The 22061-nt window shown below is 38.4% G+C and overlaps 1 protein-coding gene across 2 annotated transcripts in view; it reads right to left on the bottom strand.

Moving 5' to 3' along the window:
• SYNE1 (spectrin repeat containing nuclear envelope protein 1) overlaps positions 1–22061 on the bottom strand; it is a 288306-nt gene that overhangs the window by 30477 nt on the left and 235768 nt on the right. The window contains exons 118-129 of one of the 2 annotated variants that reach the window (XM_066179079.1): positions 21466–21648; positions 20332–20478; positions 19153–19307; positions 18702–18849; positions 14880–14974; positions 13646–13880; positions 12739–12933; positions 10767–10892; positions 9856–10011; positions 7749–7907; positions 7054–7220; positions 382–544 (exon numbers count right to left, since the gene is read on the bottom strand). In XM_066179079.1, coding sequence (XP_066035176.1) covers positions 382–544; positions 7054–7220; positions 7749–7907; positions 9856–10011; positions 10767–10892; positions 12739–12933; positions 13646–13880; positions 14880–14974; positions 18702–18849; positions 19153–19307; positions 20332–20478; positions 21466–21648 — 1929 coding nt within the window. Of the gene's footprint in view, positions 1–381; positions 545–4838; positions 5470–7053; positions 7221–7748; positions 7908–9855; positions 10012–10766; positions 10893–12738; positions 12934–13645; positions 13881–14879; positions 14975–18701; positions 18850–19152; positions 19308–20331; positions 20479–21465; positions 21649–22061 lie in introns of those variants that run through there. The other variant, XM_066179080.1, reaches the window with a different exon arrangement.

Raw genomic sequence — 22061 nt, 5'->3', positions numbered from 1 at the left:
TAAAACTGAGTTAGAAAGGTTGCTAAAAAGTAATTTTCAAGCATTTGCAAAATTTGCCAGGTAAAATAGGTGTCAGTTTTGCCTCTGGGAACAGACAATTCAAACAAACAAAAACCACAAGCCCCAAAGGAAAACAATTGCAATAACTCGTTCAGGTTACATCTCTTTGTGCCTTACCTTTCTTGGAAATGTCAATCAGCTCCTGGTGGATTCGATGTCAAGGCCAGCAGAAGGCTCTATAAGTGACACAGTAAGTACCACTTGCCTTGATATTTAAGCATTTTGCCTCATGCCCTCTCAACTGAACTGGGTATGGGCAGCCCAAGGCCACTCTGGCTTTCCCCAAGTCACTGTTCACCTGGTTAGTGTGTTGTATTTTACCTGCTGTTCATTTAGCTTCCTTTGTATCTCCTCAGAGTCACAAGTTTCATAGACGATAGGTTTGGACAGCTCTGACTCAATGTGGGCAAGCCAAGATCTCAGACTACTCATGTTTTTATCCAGCTGCTGCACTGCAACAAGGGTTTCCTTCAACTTCTTTACCCTGCAAAGAAAAAGAAACAGCAGTATTAAATACACCCCAAAGAAAAATTTCAGAAAATGCATTTCAGGAAGTTTTCAGAGAAGCTTCACTTAGATGGCGAGTTCTGTTGTAAAGTCTTCCTTTATCATGTAACAGAAGTATACTATTTGTGCATAGAGTCCTTCATTCATAGCTGCTGGTTAAGAAAAATTGAGTGCTTACTAATGCTACACAACATTTTCAAAGCTTCTGTACCATTACGAGTTGACTTTGATATATGTTAAGAAAAGTTTCCTGGTTTTTTTTTGGGTTTTTTTGTGTTTTTTTTTTTTTTTTTTTTTTTTTTTTTTTTTTAATGAGCTCACACACATCAAAACCGCACAACAATCTAAGTAGTTGGTTGTGTATTTGACTAATAGATGATAACTGTTCTTCTTAGAGCATGAAAAACTTATCCATGTACTGGTGGGAGAGTGCACTGAGTGAACAGGCCTTTTTCACACCCATGAAAACACTGAACTAAGTAATATAGAAGATCTGAGATGGAAGGGATCTTTGAAAGTCATTTAGTCCACCTGCTCTGCAATGAGCAGGGACACCTTCAGCTAGATCAGGCTGTTCAGAGGCCCATCCAGACTGACCTTGAACATTCCCAGGAATGGGGCACCATCTGGGCAACCTCTCTAGGCAACCTGTTCCAGGGTGAAGACTTGTCCTTGAATAAATAAGTTTCAGAGCAAGGAGTCCAGCTCAGAACTTGGGGGAAAATCTTGAATCCCAAGGGCTGCTTTACAATGGAGTACATTGCTCCATGTTATTGGACTGTTTCAGGTTTGAACAGATAAAACTGGAATGGAACTGCATAATGATTTCTAACTAGTTATTTTTCTTGGACTCCTGACCCTGGAAGACCAATGACCAGGAAAAACTAAGTAGATTTCTGTTTGTTTGTAGGTTTGGTTTGTTGTTGTTGTTGTTGTTTGGGGGGGGGGTTGGGGTGGTTTTTATGTTTTTGTTTTTGTTTTTGTTTTTTTTTTTAAATCAAGAGAGCATTAAGCTTAGAGAGTGAATAAGTTCAAGTAAACTTTCATCTTATCTCAATAATTTTTCCTTCAATCTGTTTGAACTGCAAAATTATCCTTCAGTAATTCCCTCCTTCCTACCCCCATGTTTCATAACATTCATTAGTGGATTCTGAATCTTTTAACTCTCTCTTTTTCCCTCTTTGTGTGGTACCAAAGACAATCTTGAATAATGTTCCCTTTTATGCTCCTATTGGTCTTCTATCTAAGTGTTTCAATACCAGAAAAGTTTAAAAGAGAAGTGCAGCTGGGAGCAGACTGACTAAGTTGGGTTGAAAAATACAAGATTGCCAGATTTGTGAAGAAACAAAATACCGCATGACTATCATATAATTCAAATTAAGCAATTCACGTTTTTTCTCACAATACTAACAAGCAAATTTATCAAGTGTTTCCATATTGAGAGCAGTAGTTGCAGCTGACCATTAAGAGAAACACAGAGATATAAATGTCATCTTAAAAAAAAAGAAAGTTAAATCTTACCAATTTTCTTCTCTTTATAACCCTTTCTTTAGCTCACAGATGGTTAAAGCCTGTTTCTTTATTGCTGAAACCACTTACGAACAGTTCAAATACAGCTTCCTTGCCAGTCTCATCACCAGCAGCTGAAGGGTTTTGATCTGTAAAAAACCCTCCCCTGCTAACTGGAAAAAAATATGGGCAATCTGAAAATCTGTCTACAATGGGATGGAAGTCAATACAATTATATTGAAAGACTGCCTCAGTCCTTATCATGAGGCTATCTCATACCACAGCTATGTATTTAGGCTTGGGGAGATGGCAGGAGAACACCCACTGAGGGCACCATCTCCTTGTTCATACAATGTTTTGTGGGTTTCAACCAACTGTAAATTCTATGCAGGGTGACCAAGAAGGTTGGTTATCACTCTTCTGGAAATCACATACAGCTTTTCCATCTCTGACATTATTTAAAAGGAAGGAAATCCTGCCAATTTTCTGCTTGTATTTTCAAGGCTCTATGCTACTGATCTTTTGCAGGCCTGCTGGAGTGGGAAAGGGAACAATGAGTCATGTCAGCCCTGTGGAGAAGCAATGTCACTGGATCATCTGCAAGACCAAGCTGTGGACCAGGATTTTTTTTTGTTTGCAATTGTGTAATACTCTAATCTCTGTGCTGGATTTCATCTACATTTTGCCTGCAACAATTATAAAGGGTCCATCATTTAGAAAGTGCCCTCTGCCTCAGGCAAACGGCACAGGAGTACATCCCTGCCAGAGCATAAAGAATCGTTTGGGCCAACTAGCACTATTTTCAGTCACATGGTCTAAGTTACTTCAGAGAGGGAAAGAAAAACAGCGTGACATACTAAAAGAACACTTCAAACAAACCCAAACCTTACAACTTCCTTCCCGTCCCTCCACTACATCTACCCTTAACACTGTTCTTCTTTTTGGTACTAAGTTAAACATAACAGGTTCCTTGCCCATGGTACAAATACAAACAAATAAACAAGTGCTTATTTGGGTCTGGTGAGATTATTTATTTTTTGACTGAACTGCAGTACAATGTTGTGCCTCCAGCTACACTGAAAACATATCCATGATCAAATAATACATGCCATCCAACATGTCTGAGAGCTTTCCTTCTGAATTTCAGAAAGCAAAATTGCCTGTGCTCTAAAAGCTCTGCTTAAGAGACAAAGGTCAAATTCTAAATAAGGTAGGTGGGATCCCTCGTCTAGTGTAATTTTGATGTTTTGAGATTTCACTTGCAAGATTATGTTTAAAATGTTAATTATTCCAATAATAATTTCATGCTTTTGTAGCAGCACTAGGTAGCACAGTAACTGCCCATGTTACTGTGAAAGACTTGAGATAACTTTTCTCCTTGATAGTAAAAATCCTTCACTGGAATCAAAGGGTTGGAATCATGACAGAGTTGGTTTGAAGTTTTTTTTCATAAAACACACACCTCAGTCTTGCTTGTTACATGTACAAATACTTAAACACTCAGAAAGGAAAATACCGCAGAATTCAATTGTTTTCATGGTTTTTTAGAAAAATCATCTAACAATTTGAATGGACTTATGATACTTATGCTTTCATGTTCCAATTAATGTGCCTCAATTTCCCCAAGAAAGCAGTAACTTTAGATTGTCTATTAATAATGTCTATTATTCTACATTGGGCAAAGACAGTGGGAAAACAACTTGGAGCTAAAACTAAGCACAGATATATTTAAATCAACTAGTTCTAAAAAAGAAAGTCTCAGATTCCACTTAAATCTAAACGGGAACAACCCTGTAAGTACAGAAAAATGCATCATATAGAAGTCATAACTACTGCATTAGTCATTTAGACAGCTGCTTACTAATATTAAACTTTAAAAGTAACATGAAAAAACTCCGTAAGAGCATGTTGGCTAAGTCTGTGCAGTAGACACCAGAAAGCACAAAAGGTGTTCTTTTTTTTTTTTAAAACATCTACTTAGAACAGTAGACAAAGTTTAAAGAAACACTGAAATAGTGAAAAATTTTGAAATATTAAAATCAGCTTTGGAAAGATCAGCTTAAAAATAATTTCTTATGAGCAAAAAGTATTTATTTTCCCAAGTACAGTACTACTGTGTAGTAGGACATCAGTAAAGCCAGTTATATTTACTATTCCAAACAGTTTGCTCTTTCAAAGACTGAATTTCTAGAATTCTGAAAAACAGCTAAATTTATAGAAAAGATAATGAGAAAGAGGAAAAAGAGAAGCTGAATCAAAAATCCAAGATGATGTAGGCTGAGTTAAAGTATTATATGCAGCTACAAAACAGTCATAAATATGAACAGGACAGACAGGCTTTGATAAGTCCGAAATACTTTGTTTACAGCTTCTTTCCTTCTCTGCCTTTTGCTTGCAGTCATGCCCCTTTGATGACACAAAAGTCAAGCAGACAGATACAGTCTGTTTATTCTCATGTGTGTACATGCTCTTATATTTGAAAACAGCAGTAAAATCAGTCCACAGTTTCTCTCAGACAGCTAAGAGATTTTACTAGTTCTAAGTCTCCAGTACTATGGAAAAATTATTCCAGAATCCAAAAGTACTAGCTGTAAAACAAAGTATGCTGTTATCAATGTCAACTGTTTTTCAACTGAGCAGAAAACAGTAATTTCTAGCTATAGTACTGATTTCTACATATCAGTATTTCAGTTAGTTTTGCAGCAAGCCAAGACTTCAGAAAGAATAGCATCAATCAAAAGCAAACAAAAATAGCTGCCTGCCTTGTGATATCACAGTTACAGTCTGGGAGTTCTGAATCCACACCGTTGTCCTCCGCCATCCTCACAGCATGCAAGTCCTCCACCACAACCATGAGATTTTCCAGTATTAAAAAGAAGAACTTCCACTCCCAAAGCCTGCAAACACTGTTCTTTTGGTGGGGGGAGGAAAGGGGACACACTTTGCTGGGCAGTACTGTACAGAAAATGTTTCACGCCAAACAAATGTTACCAGCCGTTGCTTGATAACATGACACTGGATGGTGACAAGTGGTCATGTTTCTAAATAAAACTTGCATTCATCAACATGTGCCAGATTTGATCTCCAGGAATGTGGACTGGGAGTGGTAGGGGAAAGGATGAAAACACACACAAAACCTTCTCTGCAAAGCCTGCCTGAGCAGTTGTAGCAATTGCACTGTTTCCTGGCTGTAAACAATGGCGACTTTTTTCACGAGGCTGACATGACAGAAAAATGAATCTGAAAGGATTACAAGATTCTAGAAGGGAAAAAATGCAAGTCTCTGATGCAGAGACAATTCTGCAGCTGTCACTTCTGCAGTTACAGGCCTCCTCTCTAACTCTGTAACAGAGGGGCAGTTGAGAGAAAGGGTAAGGGAACAGGATGTGATAAAGAAAGAAGCTTTTACAGGTGACTGGAGAAGTTACACCACACAGTATAAAACTGACAGGTAAAGATTCAGACTGGACATGTACTACCATAATACATTACTAAAGCATTTTCACACAGAACTTTCTATTACTTCACAGCTGTAGGAAACAAACAACTAAGAAAAATGCCTCAGGCAAGAGATTACTGTAGCACTGCAGAAAAGTCTGCAGGCTCTAATAATTTATTAATACTGTCAGGAATCCAGAACGTGAAAAGTTGTATTTTATTCTTAATACCAGGACAACTAATCTGCCTTTACTAGCTGAATGAAGACAAAACGATGTTATATGATACACTCCCAAATTCCAAAATATCATAACGGAAACACATGTCAATTTATAAGACCATATTCTAAAGGGCCTCTGGAGCCTTCTAAAAAATTACGTTCGGGGAGGTCAACCCTTTTGTCCACTTGTAATTAGACATCAATACAAGCATTTTGTGGATACATTAATCATCAGCCTGGGTTTTAATGATTTCCAGCCTAAGATACAGCTGAACTACCAAAATTTTCATAGCCCAGCATCAAACCTTTCCACAATTTATTTCCAAACTTCAGCAAATTTGCAGAGCTTTTTTCACTTCAGTGAGCACTGGAATGTAAAGAGTTACATGTCTAATTGCATACAATATTGTTGAGCATGCCAGTTAAGAAGGGTAAGTTGAAATGATCTGGAAATAAAAGTAAATAATATTTTACATACATTAGTTTAGAACTAGGGCTTGACACTTCATGATAATAGAATGAGAGGGTTTAAGTGTATAATATTGCATCTTTTGTCTCCCCACCCAAGAATGATACAAAATCCTAGACTATAAAATACATGAGCTATTTATGTAATTCATTAAGTGCAAAATTATGAGAAAATTATTGTAGGTAAAGGGAGGAACGCTGTAGCACAGCTAAACAGAATGTGTTGAAACAAATAAATAATTTTCTTTACATATCAAACAACAATCCTGTATTTTTTTAAGTTCTAAAAATTGCTGTTATACTTTTGACCTTGAATAAAAAGTGTCTCTAAGCCCTGTGTGTATACATCTACCTGCAGTAACTCTTCTCCATCTGTGAGAAAAAGGATCTGACAGAAAACTTAACACTTAGATTTGGACCTGCTCTCCTTGAAATGCAAAACTACAAAGGCACTGTTTTGATTCCTCTGTCAAAAAATTTCTAGAAAAACTACATTTGCATCCAGTTTTAAGCACCATGTAAAGTAAGATGTTACTAGAGCAAGGCTCACTAAATCTGATTGCAACTGATCCTATACTGTAGAAACACAGAACTGTTAAGTCCAACTGTTAACCTACCACCATCACCATATTATTATAATGAAGCTTTTAAATTACTGTTCTTGAAGAAATGTTGTCCTGTACCATAAAGTAAAACAGGAAAGTGAACTTCACAGAAATATACTGATGGTTAAGAATAAACTTATTTCAGAATTTATGATGAAAAGGCAGACAACAAAGCATTTAAAATGCATGACATCCATCATATTAATCTGTCCCACTTAAAACTTAGAAACAAAACAACTGTCTTACCTGGCTGCAATAAGATCTAGAAGATGTTGCCATCTGTCATTGATCTTGCCAAGTTTGTACTCGATCTCTGATGCCTTACTCTCATGGCTAGCTTTGGCAAGTCTCTCTCCCATTTGCTGAAGCTGGATTTTGTTCTTCTGGGTAACAGCAATTTCCTCTTGATAATCCTAGACAGTAAAAAGCAATCAGAAGACAGTACTTATTCTAAATATACATTTTATATATTATATATTTATATATTCTATATTTATATATTCCATATATATATTCTAAATATACTATACACTACTAAAAGAATGGTGCAAAAATACAAATGAATGTTGGTTTTTTAGTTGATTGGTACAGTGGAGTGACAACCTCTTATATATTTGATGGATAAACAAAATCAACTACCAGAAGAATGAAAAAACCTACCCAAAACAACCCAAACTACAATGACTTCTAAAAATAAGCTATAATTTATCTCATTACAGGCAACTTTGACTGGACACTTAGTAAAGATTCAGATGCCTCTGACTTTGCATTCACTTAATTTTCTGGTATTCTGGGAGGTCCTATCTCAAGAAAGACAGAAAAATGCTGCATAGTGAGAGAACACAAACACCAGAACACATCAGGGTAAAGTAAAATCTTAATTTCAGCGAATTCACAAACATGTAAACAGTTAAAGAGGAGTATGCAAGTGTACACTATACCTTTTTAAGTTTCTCAATCATTTCTTCTATGAGGATGTCACCATTTTGAGACACCTTGCTTTCCATTTGCGTCAGCCATTCACAGAGCTCCTTGTTCTTCTCACTGAAGACAGCCCACTCATTCAGTCTCTCACTAACTTGTTGTTGACGCAAGGAGACCTTAAACCATTTGAAAAGAGTAAATGAAACTAAAATGGCAAATGCATTTAAGACATGCTTAAAACACTTGGTGCCTCAATGTGAACTCCTCTAGCCTTGAAAAAGTGTTGCAGACACTTAGCTGCCATTGAAACAATTGGAGTTGCACAGCAAAAAAACTGTGAGACTGCCTGTAAGTTCAGGGGTAGGCGCTGATCTCAGATTTCCTGTTAGCTACATCCTATGCATAGAGACAGGCACCCAAGCATTAAGCTCAGCAGTCTGTCAGTATCCTGTTTCATAACATCTCTAACACAAAGTTTTCATTAGAAGATAAAAATCGTATTTTCTTACAATTCTCGCCCATTTACATAATTTTATAAAATATATTAGTTTATTTTTAGTCTAAGAGATTAAATGAAAAAGAAAAATGCTTCATCAAAGCATTAAAAAAAACCCAACAAAAGTAGTACAGGCCAAAGTCACAAAGTTAGTGCCATTTGTGCATGAGCACATGAATACAAAGCTAAATATAAGATACACTGTATTTTGCAGAAGTTATTTTTTACTTGAGTCGCAATACACTAATTTTATAGATGACTATTTCCTGTGTAGAGGCATGACACCTTGAGAGACTCCAAAGCACTGAGGTGTGCCCTGACAGGAAAGATTAGGCATGACACATCAAACAAGCAAACGCTGCAGTTAACACAGAAGGAAGGAAAACATTACTACATTAAAGAAATAGCCGTAACTGTGGTACCATCTCAGACTGCAGTGACAGACCAAGATGGACAGTGAAATCAAACTAGCAGCACACGCTAGGCAGCAAAAGTCATCTCTCCAGTTTCAGACACTGGTACAACTACTTACTTCCTCCCCACTGTGATCTGGGTTATTTCTGATTTTGTATCATAATTTCAGCTGAAAAGACAAAGCTCTTTCACAAATTAAAGTGATGTGCTTTTTAACTACTGCGTTAGCTTGAACAGGGGCATACACGTGACCTTGCATTTCCTTTTTGTGGTTCTGAACTTGATGACAGCTTTCCGGAAATAAGCAGCAGATGAACAAAGGGTTGCATCCTGAAATGCTCAGCATACTCAAAACTAAGGTAGTACCGCTTTACTTGGCTCCTTCTTTTACCATAAACATACAAGAGACTGACTCATAATTCATTCATATAAGTGACTGAATCATAATTTAGATGTATCTACATTTGATCATTCAAATGTAACTAACTCATAAGAAGTTCTGTGAAGCATTTTTCTTATTTTGGGGATGTTTTTGAAGCCTTCACAGGTACTTTACATGAAGAAACTATTTCAAGTTAGCCCCAGCATATCTGGACTGAAATCTCTACCGAACCACAGAAATGACATCAGGATAATCTGAAAAGCTGGGTTAGAACGACTCCACTACCTGGAGCGCAAATCAGAGGCCAGAAGCATACTAATAGCATGACACACCTGAAAAAATTAAACAGTACTCCTCAGCTCATTTTGCAGGCATGCAAGTCACTCTCAGACTAAAAGAAATGCAGACACTGAGGTCTGAAGAAGAAGCTATCAGCAGAACTGAAGGTAAAACAGGGAAATGTTGAGTGGGGAGGGGACATCCTTCCTGAGCCCAGGTCTTCCACCAAAGCAAAGTGTAACTGTATTATTTCTGTTTTCTTTCTCCCAGTCATGCCAAGTCCCAGAGCTCACAGTGTGACTCTCCTGTTGATTTTTCAAGGCTGTTTAAAGATGCCCTCACAGACGTTACAAAGTTCAAGAGATCTAGAAGCACTAGCAGTAATTAAAGGAATATGTCAATTAATGTTTTCCCTGACTCAGAAAGAATTCACTTTTGAGTATAGGCGTGTCTACATCAATCTTTTCTAAAAGCTGTCACTTGGATTCTGTTTTTCTCCCAACACTTTTGTAGTCTGCATATTGCTCCCATCAGTGCTCAGTGCTGTACTTGCCTGGTGGCACAGCTCCTCCCACTGCCTGTGCAGGAGCTCTATTCGCTCACTCAGGATTGAGATATCGTCTGCGCTGATATATACAGAAAGAGTCTCCTTCAGCAGGGAGAGGTGTGCAAGGTCATCTGTCCAGCCTTCAACAGCATTCTCTAACTCCTTGAAAGAAGAACACAAGGAAAAAGAAACAGATTGCTAACAAATAAAAATTTGACCATGGTGATGAAACAGACAAGCAGTGTTTCCCACTGGTGTAAGTCACATCTGAGCAAACCACCATGTCTTTCAGCCCCATTTCAAAGAAAAAGAAAACATCAACCCCAAATATACTAATATTTTCAGAGTTATGATGGTATCAACTCCCCAGCAGAGAATGAAACATCAGCCCTGTAACAAGAAGTTGCAAACTAAGATATTACTCAACTCTCTGAAATTCAAAGGTATCTGGGAAGTTCAAGTACTGGTTTGGACTTCTCTGTATTGAAAATATTTTCAAGTTTGTAATCCACTCCCAAAATGCAAATAATATAGCCTAAAAAGTGTTGTCTACAATCCCCCATAGTCACTTCACCTCGAACAAAAAGCATTAAACCAGAATTTTAGATACCACGAGTTTAAATTTGAGTTTAGAATTTCTGTAATAAAAACACATCAATATAAAGCCCCTCTACAACATTTTTCAGACCCTGTTCTGGTACACTTTGATTAGATCTTTATTTACTCTGCAGGATTTGCATTATGGTGAGATCACTCCGGCATTATGGTGTTCAGATGTTACATGGATAGTTTCTTGTCATGATGTTGGCTGACTGGTATGCATGGTCAGTAATATACACCCGGTTAACAACAAAAGAGGTTACTGCACAAAGGCAGGCAAAGACGAGACAACAATCAACAGAGAAGGAGTGTTTTACCTTGCAACGAATCTGCTCTGCATGCAACTCGTCATGGTGATCTGGCAATGGCTGAGAAAGGTTTTTTTTGAATGATCTCAGCTTCTCCAGGGAGTCTCCTATGCCCTTTTCACATTTTTCCCAGTCCTGAAAGCAGAATGTTTATTAGACTTCAGTTCTGATCTGTGCTATACTTATGTCAACTGATTTGCCTAAAAATAACATGCCCTGAAAACTCCCTCTAAATAATACGAAAAGTCTCAGAGCTTAAGTCATGTGTAGAAATGTGTAGAATTTTTTTGTGTGTAGGTCTCTGTTGGTAGAAATACACAAATTCTTCTGTTATTAAAATTCTGTCTAGATCAAACCCCATACTTTCAGCAAATCTTCTCCCTGACAAAATTAATTTTCCACTTTCTTTCTTGAATGCCTGTATTAAACACACCACTATTCTTTGACAAGAGCTTCATTCAGGTGCATTAATCTCTGTTAAAAAAAAAAAAAAAAAAAAAAAAACGTGGTTGGGGAAACTGCAAATTCATGGCAGACTGAAGTACCAGTAGTATCTTCTTTAAATCAGGATTCTAGCAACTACACCCTGCTTTAGTGTTTGTACACTTTGCAAAGTTTTCAATGTGTTCAATGCAAACAAACCCTATCAAGTAACGGTATAGTTTTACCTGCCTCACCTGCTTCTTAAAGCTTTATATTAAGACAAAAAGATCTCTAATAAGCCAGTCAGCTCCCAAAGAATGCCAGTTGTGTGATACCAGAAAACACAGAATCTGTATTGAAACTTGCACTGTATTGGAACTAAGTCTTTTGTTTCCATATATTCTCCTTTTACCACTGCCTTTGTATTTCTCTCCTTCCTTTTTCACCAGACTATGCCAGTATTTCATGATCATCTTGATGAAGATGGTATATCAAATCATACAGCCATATCAAATAATATGACCTTGTGTGACAATAGCCTGTGATGTTCTTAACACTCTTCCTCTGCTCCAGCACAGGGTCCCTCCCATGGGAGAGGATCCTCTATGAACTTTTCCATGAGCTCTTCCTACAGGCTGCAGTTCTTCACAGACTACTCCAGAGAGAGTCCCTTCCATCAACCTATTTCAGACCCTCAGGAACAGACTCCAATAAGAATCTAGTACAGAGTCAGAGGTCCTGCCAGGAAAACAGCCCTCGTGTGGGCTTTCCATGGGGTCACAGATTCCTTTGGGCATCCACCTGCTCTGGTGTGGGTCCTCCATGGGCTGCAGGTGGATCTCTGCTCCCTCATGGACCTCCATGGGCTGCGGGTGGATTTCTCCACCGTAGAGCTCCATGTGTCTACCCTGAGCTGCAGGGCAATCTCTGCACTGGCTCCTGGAGTGCCTCCTCCCCCTTCTTCAGGGACCTTGATGTCTGGAAAGTTGCTGTCCCATTGTCTCACTCCTCTCTCTGGATGTAATTGCTCCTGCACGATGATTTTTTTTTTTCCATCTTATTAACTGTGTTATCCCGGAGGCACTATCACCATCACTGCTGGGCTCAGCCTCGGCCAGCAGTGTGGGTCCATCAGCTGGGCACTGGCTCCATCAGACACAGGGAAAGCTTCTGGCAGCTTCTCACAGAAGTCATCTCTGCAGCTTCCACCTAGAAAAACTTTGCCACTCAAACCAAATATAAATATGTGTAAAAATGGAACAAATTTCATGCAAAATAAAATAAATATTTGCTCTATTTTGAAAATAGGAGTGGTATGGATATACTTTATTGGAAGTATTCGGGAAATATTAATTTCAATATATCAACTGACATCCAAGCCTGTTATTAAGTATTACCACTCCCAGTTTCAGAGGTGATGAAGAAAAATTGTTACTTCATGTACTGTAAATGCAGCTCCTGTATTTGTGTCTGTCCATGAAAAAACTTTCCTCCACCAGGGCTCACAGTGAGGAACCACAAACTTGCTGAAGAAGTACAGAAGAAATTGCACACTTACTTTTAGCAGAAAAGCAAGCTGTTTCTTTTGTTGCTCCAGCTGAGTGCTAACTATCTTCCAGCGCTCCTGGATTTCAGTGAGCTCTGCTTGCAGGACTGCCTCAGCTCCACTGTCAGCAGAGAGCAGCAGCTGCTTTCCAGCCTCCACAGTGAGGATGTAACTCCCTTGCTGCCTTAAGAGAACTTTCTCTTTAAGCTGAAAATATGAATAGTTTTCTGTCAGCTTTTTCCTTTTAATTACAATTAGCACTTAATTACAATTCAGTAATTCACTCTCAAGCCCTACTTTAATTGGTTGCATATCCTGTCTTACGTATGAGCTACAGCCCAAATACTTCACCCTAACATTTTCACAATCATTTACCGCAGTAGACCTTTAGAAAATTTCTCCAAGGAGATGAAGACATGAAAGACTTCATTCTCTCCATTAATGTCAGTATCTCAATTGCTCTTACAGAGAAAGAGTTCCTCTAGAGCCTGTTATGCTTATATGGGTTATTATTATTATATCAATCTTCCAGCTAAAAAGCTTGAAGACACCAAGCTGCTTACTAGATACTGTTAACCTCTCATGAAGACAGACACTCAAGGAATCCTTGTTATTTAGCATACATTCCTCAAGCAGATCATCACTATCTTTTCAAGACCATTTCAGTGTGACACTGGCTGAAAGAAAAAACAGAAGCAAATGCAGCTTCAGAGTGAGAGCCCAGTAAGTTCTCTCTTTCATGTTCTTTATGAACTCCACCTTTGCTTCCATCACACTTCTGATGCCATGCCAGTTCCAAACAAGAACTGGCAGAGCAGACAGGCTCAATCTAAGACATTTTAAAGAGCGTTTTAAATGGTGAGGACTGTAAAAAGGCAGGGATTTTTTTTTCCTTTTTCTTCAAACACACTGGACTTACCTGTACTTCATCCAGAAGCACTCTTGCTTGCTGCAATGGGATGGGAACGGTGCCCAGCTCAGTTACTGGCTGAGAGGACATCTCCAGCAGCCACTTGCGCAGCCTCTCCGACAGCTCCCTGTAGCGCTGCCACTGGTGAATCCGGCTGTCAATGATCCCCCTCATCTGCTGCGCTCGGCGAATTACCCCTTGCCACTGATTACTCAGGAGAGTCAGATTCAGGTTAAATTCATCCCTATTGCAAATAGATAAATAATAAAAAATACACAGTTACCTTCATAGTTTGATATATTTGCTTAACGAAAAACATTGAAGTGAAAAAGAAGGTTAATGTCAGCCAATTACAAAACACTTAAGAGAAAAGCACTGAAGTCTCATGAAGGCTGACTGAGGAGAAGAACTTCTCACTTCATGTACTGGGAGAGTTAAAGGGATCCGATTATGGAGACTTAAAAACCCCAAACCCTTAATGCACAAAACTCTTCTACCTTCTCCCCAAAAATACACAAAGAAAACCCACAGGTTTTGCCAGTTTGGATTAGTCAAATTCATAGTAAATCAAGATTTCACAATTCACCCCCAGATTTACTACTGAGTTCAAAGCAGGCAAAGATACACATAGCATTAATAAAATTTTCACATTCCAATAAACAGTTAATCCTAATATCATGACAACCTTAGCAAAGTCAGTGTACATGCACAGGTGTGAAGCCACAGGTGTTCCACTGATTTTCGTTCATTTGATCACAAGCATTTAAAATAAAATCCCAAGCAACAATGAATTCCCATTCCATCAGATAAAGGCTGGAGGTGTTCTTAAATGACACTAGGGAATCCCCCAAATAGAGGCAAATCCCAAAGTGGCATAAATCAAATGTAGTGACACTAAATACGTAACTGCAGCCTCCTTTGGTGAAAGTGACATTTTGAAAATACATCAGAATGGATATACATGTAACATGCTTGACATTCCAAGACTAATCTTTGTCAGAGAAGCAGTGTCAGAAAGTGGTTGTATACCCAAATGCATTCACATGCCCTGTAGCATTCTAAATAATGTCTTAAGATCTGGCTAATTAACAGCTTAACCACAGTTACACAGCAACAGTAACTTCCGCTCCAGAAGAGCATGGTCTGAACACTGCCATCCGCTACCTTCTCTGTTTGGAAGCCTTCCACTAGTCTAACTGTAACTCCACATAACAAACAGCAGCAACAATACAGCAATGTTTACCTGTCATCCACCTGTCCTTGTTCTAGGAGGTGCTGCCCATCAGAGATAATTGAATGCAAAATCTGCTGGCGGCTGAACATCTCTGCCTGGAACAGCTGTTGTACAGGAGACAAGGATGTTAAAGCAGGATGTCACATTTTAATTCTGTCTGTATGCAATGATAAAAATTAATTTTCATGCATTCAATCTTATTTCAGATTAATTCAATGTGAGTTTTGTCATGACCTTCACAGAAACATATTGTAAACTCTCATTTTAGAGGTACTTGCTGCTTCTAGTAATTATTATTAGTTCCTCAAGACCAATATTATAAAGCTAAGTTGTATCAACAGGATCTAGGTTTTCTGTTTTGGAGTACAGTTGACTGACATTATAATTTGCAACAAAATCGAGAAATGGTATTTTTTGCTTGGAAAGAAAGGGCACTTTTAATTTCTTGACATAATCAAGAATTTCATAATCTTCTGCTTTGTTACACAGACCATGTGTGATAGTGCTATATAAACTTTCAATGCACTCTTACATTGCCAATAGGACTTTAAAAGAAACAGCTATGTATAGGAGCTAGAAAACAATTTTACAATTCTTCCAAGTTTTCATATTTATATTCCAATTTCCCCCACAAATAATAATGGCATAACAAACTTCCACAAGACTTTTTAAACCCTCTTATCACTTAAATGTTACTTAAGACAAAAAATTACCTAATTACTACTTAAGCAAACCTAACTCAAGTGTATATACTACTTAAATTTATTTTTAAAATCATCTTTTCTTGTAGTAATGGACCATGTTTCTAGGTAAGGCTCTTTAGGAATATTTTTATATTAGTGAAGGTACACTCAGGCATCACTGAACCCACTTCATGTTCAAAAGGTTTACAGAGAAAATCAAACAAAAAGGTTTACAGAGAGATTCAAAGAAAAAGGATACTGGTATGAAGCTTGAGATTTTTTTTCTTTAGTTAGTGATGGTATTTGCAGTTGACAGAAGTTCACCCTTGCCTGAACTAAGAGCCACTATTCTCCACTCCTGTTATATGGCATCCCACCAGCTCAAATTGTGATTGTACCAATCCCTGCATCTGCATGTGGAAGCAGAACACCCACTGGCACACACATTTAAATCCCACAAGCACACTGTTGTGTGTAGTTTAGGTCTTCTAGATGATGCAGAAAGTTTTGAAAATGAGATTTTGCCTCTCTGAATCACTGAGTTAACTCTGAAGTGCTACTCAGGTCATACATTTTCTCATAGAAAGAAACAGTATTGTCTGATTTCTTTACAGAAATATTTGATACTGTTCTTTGAATACTTTGGCACTTATAATTGACTGAGCCTGAATCAGAGGGAAACTGAATGCTATTATTATCTCATGAATGAAGCCACAATAGTGTGGCACTGAGAATTTCAGAAAGCTGAGCAAAAAGACAAAAATTTTACAGTGAAGGACAGGAGGTAACAGCATCTACCAGCATTGTTGACAGATCGAGACTAAGCAGAACACAACAGATGGCAACTGGTTAAAGAAGTCCCCCTCCCAAAAAGTCCAATCTTTCCCACCCTTCCCCCCCTTCACACCCCTCAAAATCTGAAAACAAAACAAAACTGAAAACCAGCAAAACCAATTCCTTCAAAAGTGAAAAAAATTCATACATTTTAGGAGGGCAGGTGAAATAAAAGCTTATCAAGCATAAGGAACTCTGCTTAGAGGGGATGTACTCAATCCCTGCACAAAAGTAGAGATATTTTGGTCACCATTCACTTCCTTTCCATATTTACACTCTATACATAAAAGGGATACTCCATTACCTGGGACCACTTATCACCCAAAATAATTCTCATATGTAGATCACCATGAATAACAGAAACAGGAGTTCAAATGAGGAGGAAAGGAGGAGGGCAAGTGTTGAAATGCACAACACCAGCACATCAGGAAAAAATCCGGTAACTGAGCTGGCAAGGAACTTCCTTCCCCTTCCCCTGCCAGCACTTTCTCAAGGGCTTGTCTCAGTGCATTCCCACTGCACGGGAGTCCAAGGCACTGTCCCATGTACTGGAGAGCTGTGCCAACAGTGATTATGAATCATTCAGGCAGACTGATGCAGACATCAGTGTCAGTACATGATGTCTGAAAAAGCTATCACCTCCACCTTGTAAACTCCACCAGGAAGATATTTCTAAATAAGACCACTGAGGTGGTTGGGGTCTTCTTCGGGTAAGAAACCAGCAAAAGTTTCTCTCACTGGTGAGGCAATAACAGAGCTGGGAGCATTTCAATATCTATCCTAGGAATTCAGGTGGAAACAGAATATTTTCCTCATTATTTTCAATAATACAAGGCAAAACAATGTGAAAATGCATCTCAAGAAATTGAGATTTGACCCTTTCAGCCACAAGGAGTGAAAATAAAATTCTTAGTGACTAGCAGTAAGGACTGAAAATGATACTTTGGAATTAATACATTTTGATTATAAAAAATGCCTAAAATAAGGCAAAAAATCCCCCCCAAAACCAGGATACTTTTTAAAGGATGAACTGCAGTATTTAGAAAAACAGATATTTATCATCTTAATTCTAAGATGACTTCACAGTTACAAAAAAAAGGCTTAAACAGAGTGCCCAAATAATGTTCATCTGCACAGATCAGTTTCAGGAAAGAAGTAAGCCGAGATTTCAAGACAAATGAATGCAAGGAGATTGCCCTAACTCCCCTCAAATAATTATAGCCATTACTAGACACAACAACAGTAGGAGATTATCCACTTAATAATGATTTCTGGACATTCAAATCTCAAAGATCTGAGATGTTTCAACTTTCAGAGGCTGTCCAGTTAATGCTGGCAGCAATGAAAGGAAATGAAATGGATGACATTTGTGAAAGCAAAGGCAGTTAGATGCTAAGGCAAACGTATGCTAAAAACGGTGGTGAATTACTTTTTGCTATCAGACACTCATTCCAACACTATGCTGTGAGATATAAGGCAGGACAAGGGGAAGGACATAACTCTTCCTGTAATCTGGCCTGAGTCTAAGGGAAGGTCAGCTGAAAAAGTTGTGGGAACTGAAACTACTGGGGCCACATGGGAGCTCTGGTATGAAAATTGACTTCTTTTACTTGATCTCTACCAGGATTCTTGGCAGTAAGAATATGGGTGGAGAAAAAAATGTGCACCACTTGACTTCACAAAAGAGTCATAAAACCTGAATCTAGTACCAGTAAAAGCTCTGAATCAGTTTTCCCTGCAGCAAAACCTGTGCTAGCTCCTGATCTGTTACAAACAAATGACTCTAGCATGCAGCAAAGACCAAATCAGTTTGTTCTCCTGGGAAATGTTGGAGATGTCTCCTACTCAAATGGAGGCCCCATGGTGAATTATATAAATCAGTACTTAACAGAAAACTCCTCCTTTCACATACTTTTCAAATGCTATATGCACTGATGAGTTAGTAAAAAATAAACAAAATCAGAATAGAAATTTTCTCCAGTTATGAGGGAAGGCAAAGAACCAAATGGCATGAGAATCATTAGGATTTTAAAGGAGCTTTTGTTTCCTTGGTACAAATGAATCTGAAGTAGGCTAAACATAGGGGACACGCACTCACAGGCATAGTGATGCACTATACACGGACACTCCAGTCCTCCTCCATGCCGGTTATTATTGACATACTTGCATGCTTCTGTTTTTAAGTTTTCCTGATATGGTGCACACAAATACAATTGAAGGCATGCTACTGTATCATTCAAAAAAAGAATGTGCATTCCTTCTATGTTTAAATAGTATGTGTTTTAGCGATGCATAAATATACATGATTACTTGCCTCGTGTTCCCTCTGTTGCTCTAAAAGCCTTTGGTAGTTTCCTGAAACCTCTACTGCCAACTTCTGCTCAGTCTGAACTAATAAATCCATCCAAGTTCCACATTTCTCCAAGAAGGTCTGCTGCTGCAGCAAGAAAGACTGCAACTTACTGAAAGAAAGAAAGAGAGATGGATTCAGGTAATTCCAAATCAGATGGTAACACCTTTCCCACTTAGCTGCCTCACTGAATTTATTTAGTCAATACTTAGAAAAGTACAAGTCCCACTCCTTTCAAATCATGTTAATTTGTGGCAAAATGAGGATCTCAGCTCAATGGCTTTGCTCTTTACTTATAAGTACACCAAAGAAAAGGAAGTTTGGTCACTAAAATACCTGAAATGTTTCTATATTCTGCAAAAGGTATACTTTCTAACTTGTAGAAAATTGTAGAACAGTCCTAATTTATCCCCACCTGAATCTCTCTGTAGTCTGAGACGAGATCAGAGACCAATGTCTGTTCAGGTTCTGCATCCTTTTGATTTCCTTGTCATTCAGAGGAAGCCTGTAACCCAGCTCATTAAGACGGTCCAAATCAGGGGCCATGCTGCTGAACTTCAGCATTTGACTCTGCAACAAACAATAAAAGTGATAACTGGGAAATTCAGGAATTACATTATTATTGACTTGAAAATTATAGGCAAGCACTTAATTAAATTTAGAATTTGGTTGCCACCAAGTGGTAAGTAATCTCTATGCCAGGGAAAAAAACTGCATTTCCAATTTTCATCTTCTCGTCCCAGACAAGAAGACTTGTGTTCATGTTTAAAAGTGTGCAGAGAAGTATACTCAAATTGCACTGAAGTGTTTCGCTGAATTGGGGATTTACAACTCACAGCTGAAGAAGGCTGGTGTTCAGAGATGTATGGTTATACTGTCAACATAAGAGAGTTTTTTTTGCTTGTTTCTTAGCCTGAATTGTAGGCTGGTAAATTCCCACTGAAATTATTCAACTTTTTATTTTGATATTTTTGTTTTGCAGTACAGAAATACTCAGTTCACTCCATAACTGGAATTCTGTCTATAGTTAATCTTGATAGAAAAATAACAGAAGATTACAATGACAGAAACAGCCTAGATGGCAAAGTTCAGCAAATTCCTGTCATGGCCTCTGAAAAAAAGAGAGGGAAAAAAGTAGATCCAAAAAAAGAAAAGAATGCAAAATCTCCAATGGAGATCACACAGTACACACAATGAATGTTTCTTCAGTATATCAAGCTACCCAAATGTGTAAATTACTTCATACCTAAATGAGATACCACTGAGACAGGAATTGAATAAATTCAAAAAAAGTTGGGAGAAAACAAGATGAAGGAAATCTCCAAAAACTGCTACAGTTTCCATGCCCATTTTGATCTGTTATTAATTTTATTCTGAACAGTATGACTGCCCATTTCATCTTTACTCAGAGACAAGGTGACAATCATTCCTTGACTGCCATCAAACTTCAAGTTCTCAGTCTTACACTTCTCATGAGTGGTTGCCCTTTACCACCACCCCTAGAATGCACGTATGATATCAGTGTATAGCCTGCACCACAAATAACCAGGCCAACAGAAGAAAAACTCCAGCACTTCCTCTGTTTATTGTTCACCTTGAGTTGCTCCATTCTGCTCTGTATTGCTGAGACGTCAGATGAGTGACTCGGATCCTGTTCTTTCAATGCTTCTTCTGCTTCTGTTATCCAGGTCTCAAGGACTTCCAGGTTCTTGGCAAAAGTCTGATAGTCCAGGACTCCAGCCTTGAATACACAAGGATCCACAGTTTAGTAACTTTGGCTTCACAGTCTCCTTACTGACATTACACTCCTGTTTGAATAAATTATAGATTTGCTAATAGTTGAAGTGTCTAGGAGCAATTGTAACTGCTGCTTTACTTTCAGACTGTGAAATTAGTTGAATTTTTAAGGTTAGAAGAGGATTTCTTATCATAGTAAAGGCAACATTTCAGCAAAGTGCATAAATGTCTCCTTACCTTGAAACAGATAATCTTTTCTAACTTTCTTTTATGAAAGAAACTCCTCTGTTTAATTGCTAGCAGAGAGAACTAGTAACGCTTACTGCAATTTTAAATTAAATCTTTTCTTGTGTTTGGTCTCTTTATCGTACAGTGATACTATAAACACATCTCAGACACTGCTGGAATTCTCCTTTCTCTCAAAGAGAAGCTACCTTTGTGGCTTTTTCATTGAAATAGTTTCCTATGGAATACATTTTTCCACTCCTGTTTTTGCTCTTCAGCCCCTGGTGACACAAGCAATTTGGGAACATCTACTAAACAGGCTTTGACACAAACGGTATATGTCAGTCTGGTCACTGACATTAATAGGAACGGCAAAACATCAATTCTACGCAATATTCAGAATCTCTCATTTCTTTTACTGTTGAAGAAATAGGTGGGAAGAGTGGTTGTCATCAGGAGAGCAGTACCTGCAGATCCAGCTGTTAGCACTATTGTGTGCTGAAAACCCAGCCACCTTGGCATTCCAGACAGATGTTTTCCTGCATGAGGTTTGCTATCCTTTTCCCAGAATTTGGACCTTCTTACAAGGTCTTTTTTCTGGACTTGAGTGTATTTTCTACTCTAAGCTTTGGCTTTCTGGGAAGTCTAGGACAAGCTGATTAACAGGTAACACTACCCTCTTTTCCCAGGCAGATTTAGCTAATTTATGTGTTTTCAGGGACCACAGGATGATCACATTTGAGGACTGCAAACACTGTCTGTGTACCTGAAGTGCAGCCTGTTGCTTGCGGAGAGCCTGCTCTAGGGTTGACAGATTCTGGTTCAGAGACAGATGATCCGACTGTATGGCTGCCGCTGCTGAAGCCTCCACCTGGCTTTTTAGCTCCTCCCCCAGTTCTTGAAGAACAACCAGAGACTCCTGCGCTGTTTTCAAATCTGTGAGTATATCCTGTGGCAACACATTGAATAAGGACACAAATAGTTAACCTGACACTCCGGTGGTGTCATCATCCCCCGATTTAAAGGAAGAATGAAATGACTGAACTCGGGCACTGTAAGGAAAACTCATATTTACTACTGCATTTCAGTATCAAATTTTCCAGTTACATTCTCTATGACTTGAAGAATAAAAAAAGATATGTCAAGGAACCTGTACTGAAAAGAACAGAAAAAAGACGGTGCTCAACTACCTTTGAGCAAGCCAGAGTTGACGATGAGGCAATTTGAATTTATGGACATGATGGTCCTAAGCAGTGGCAGCCTTGACTGTGAATTCATTCAGGTGTAGGCCTGCCTTTTCTTCCTGCTTTGATTTACCAGGAGGACTAAATAAATAACTTTATAAATGGCCTAACATAATTC

This window comes from Chamaea fasciata, unplaced genomic scaffold (assembly GCF_029207755.1).
Source record: "Chamaea fasciata isolate MVZ Bird 193981 ecotype frontalis unplaced genomic scaffold, bChaFas1.0.hap1 SCAF_3, whole genome shotgun sequence".
Taxonomy (NCBI): domain Eukaryota; kingdom Metazoa; phylum Chordata; class Aves; order Passeriformes; family Sylviidae; genus Chamaea; species Chamaea fasciata.
Note: the sequence above shows the minus strand (reverse complement) of the source record. Positions and strands in the feature narration are given on the sequence as shown.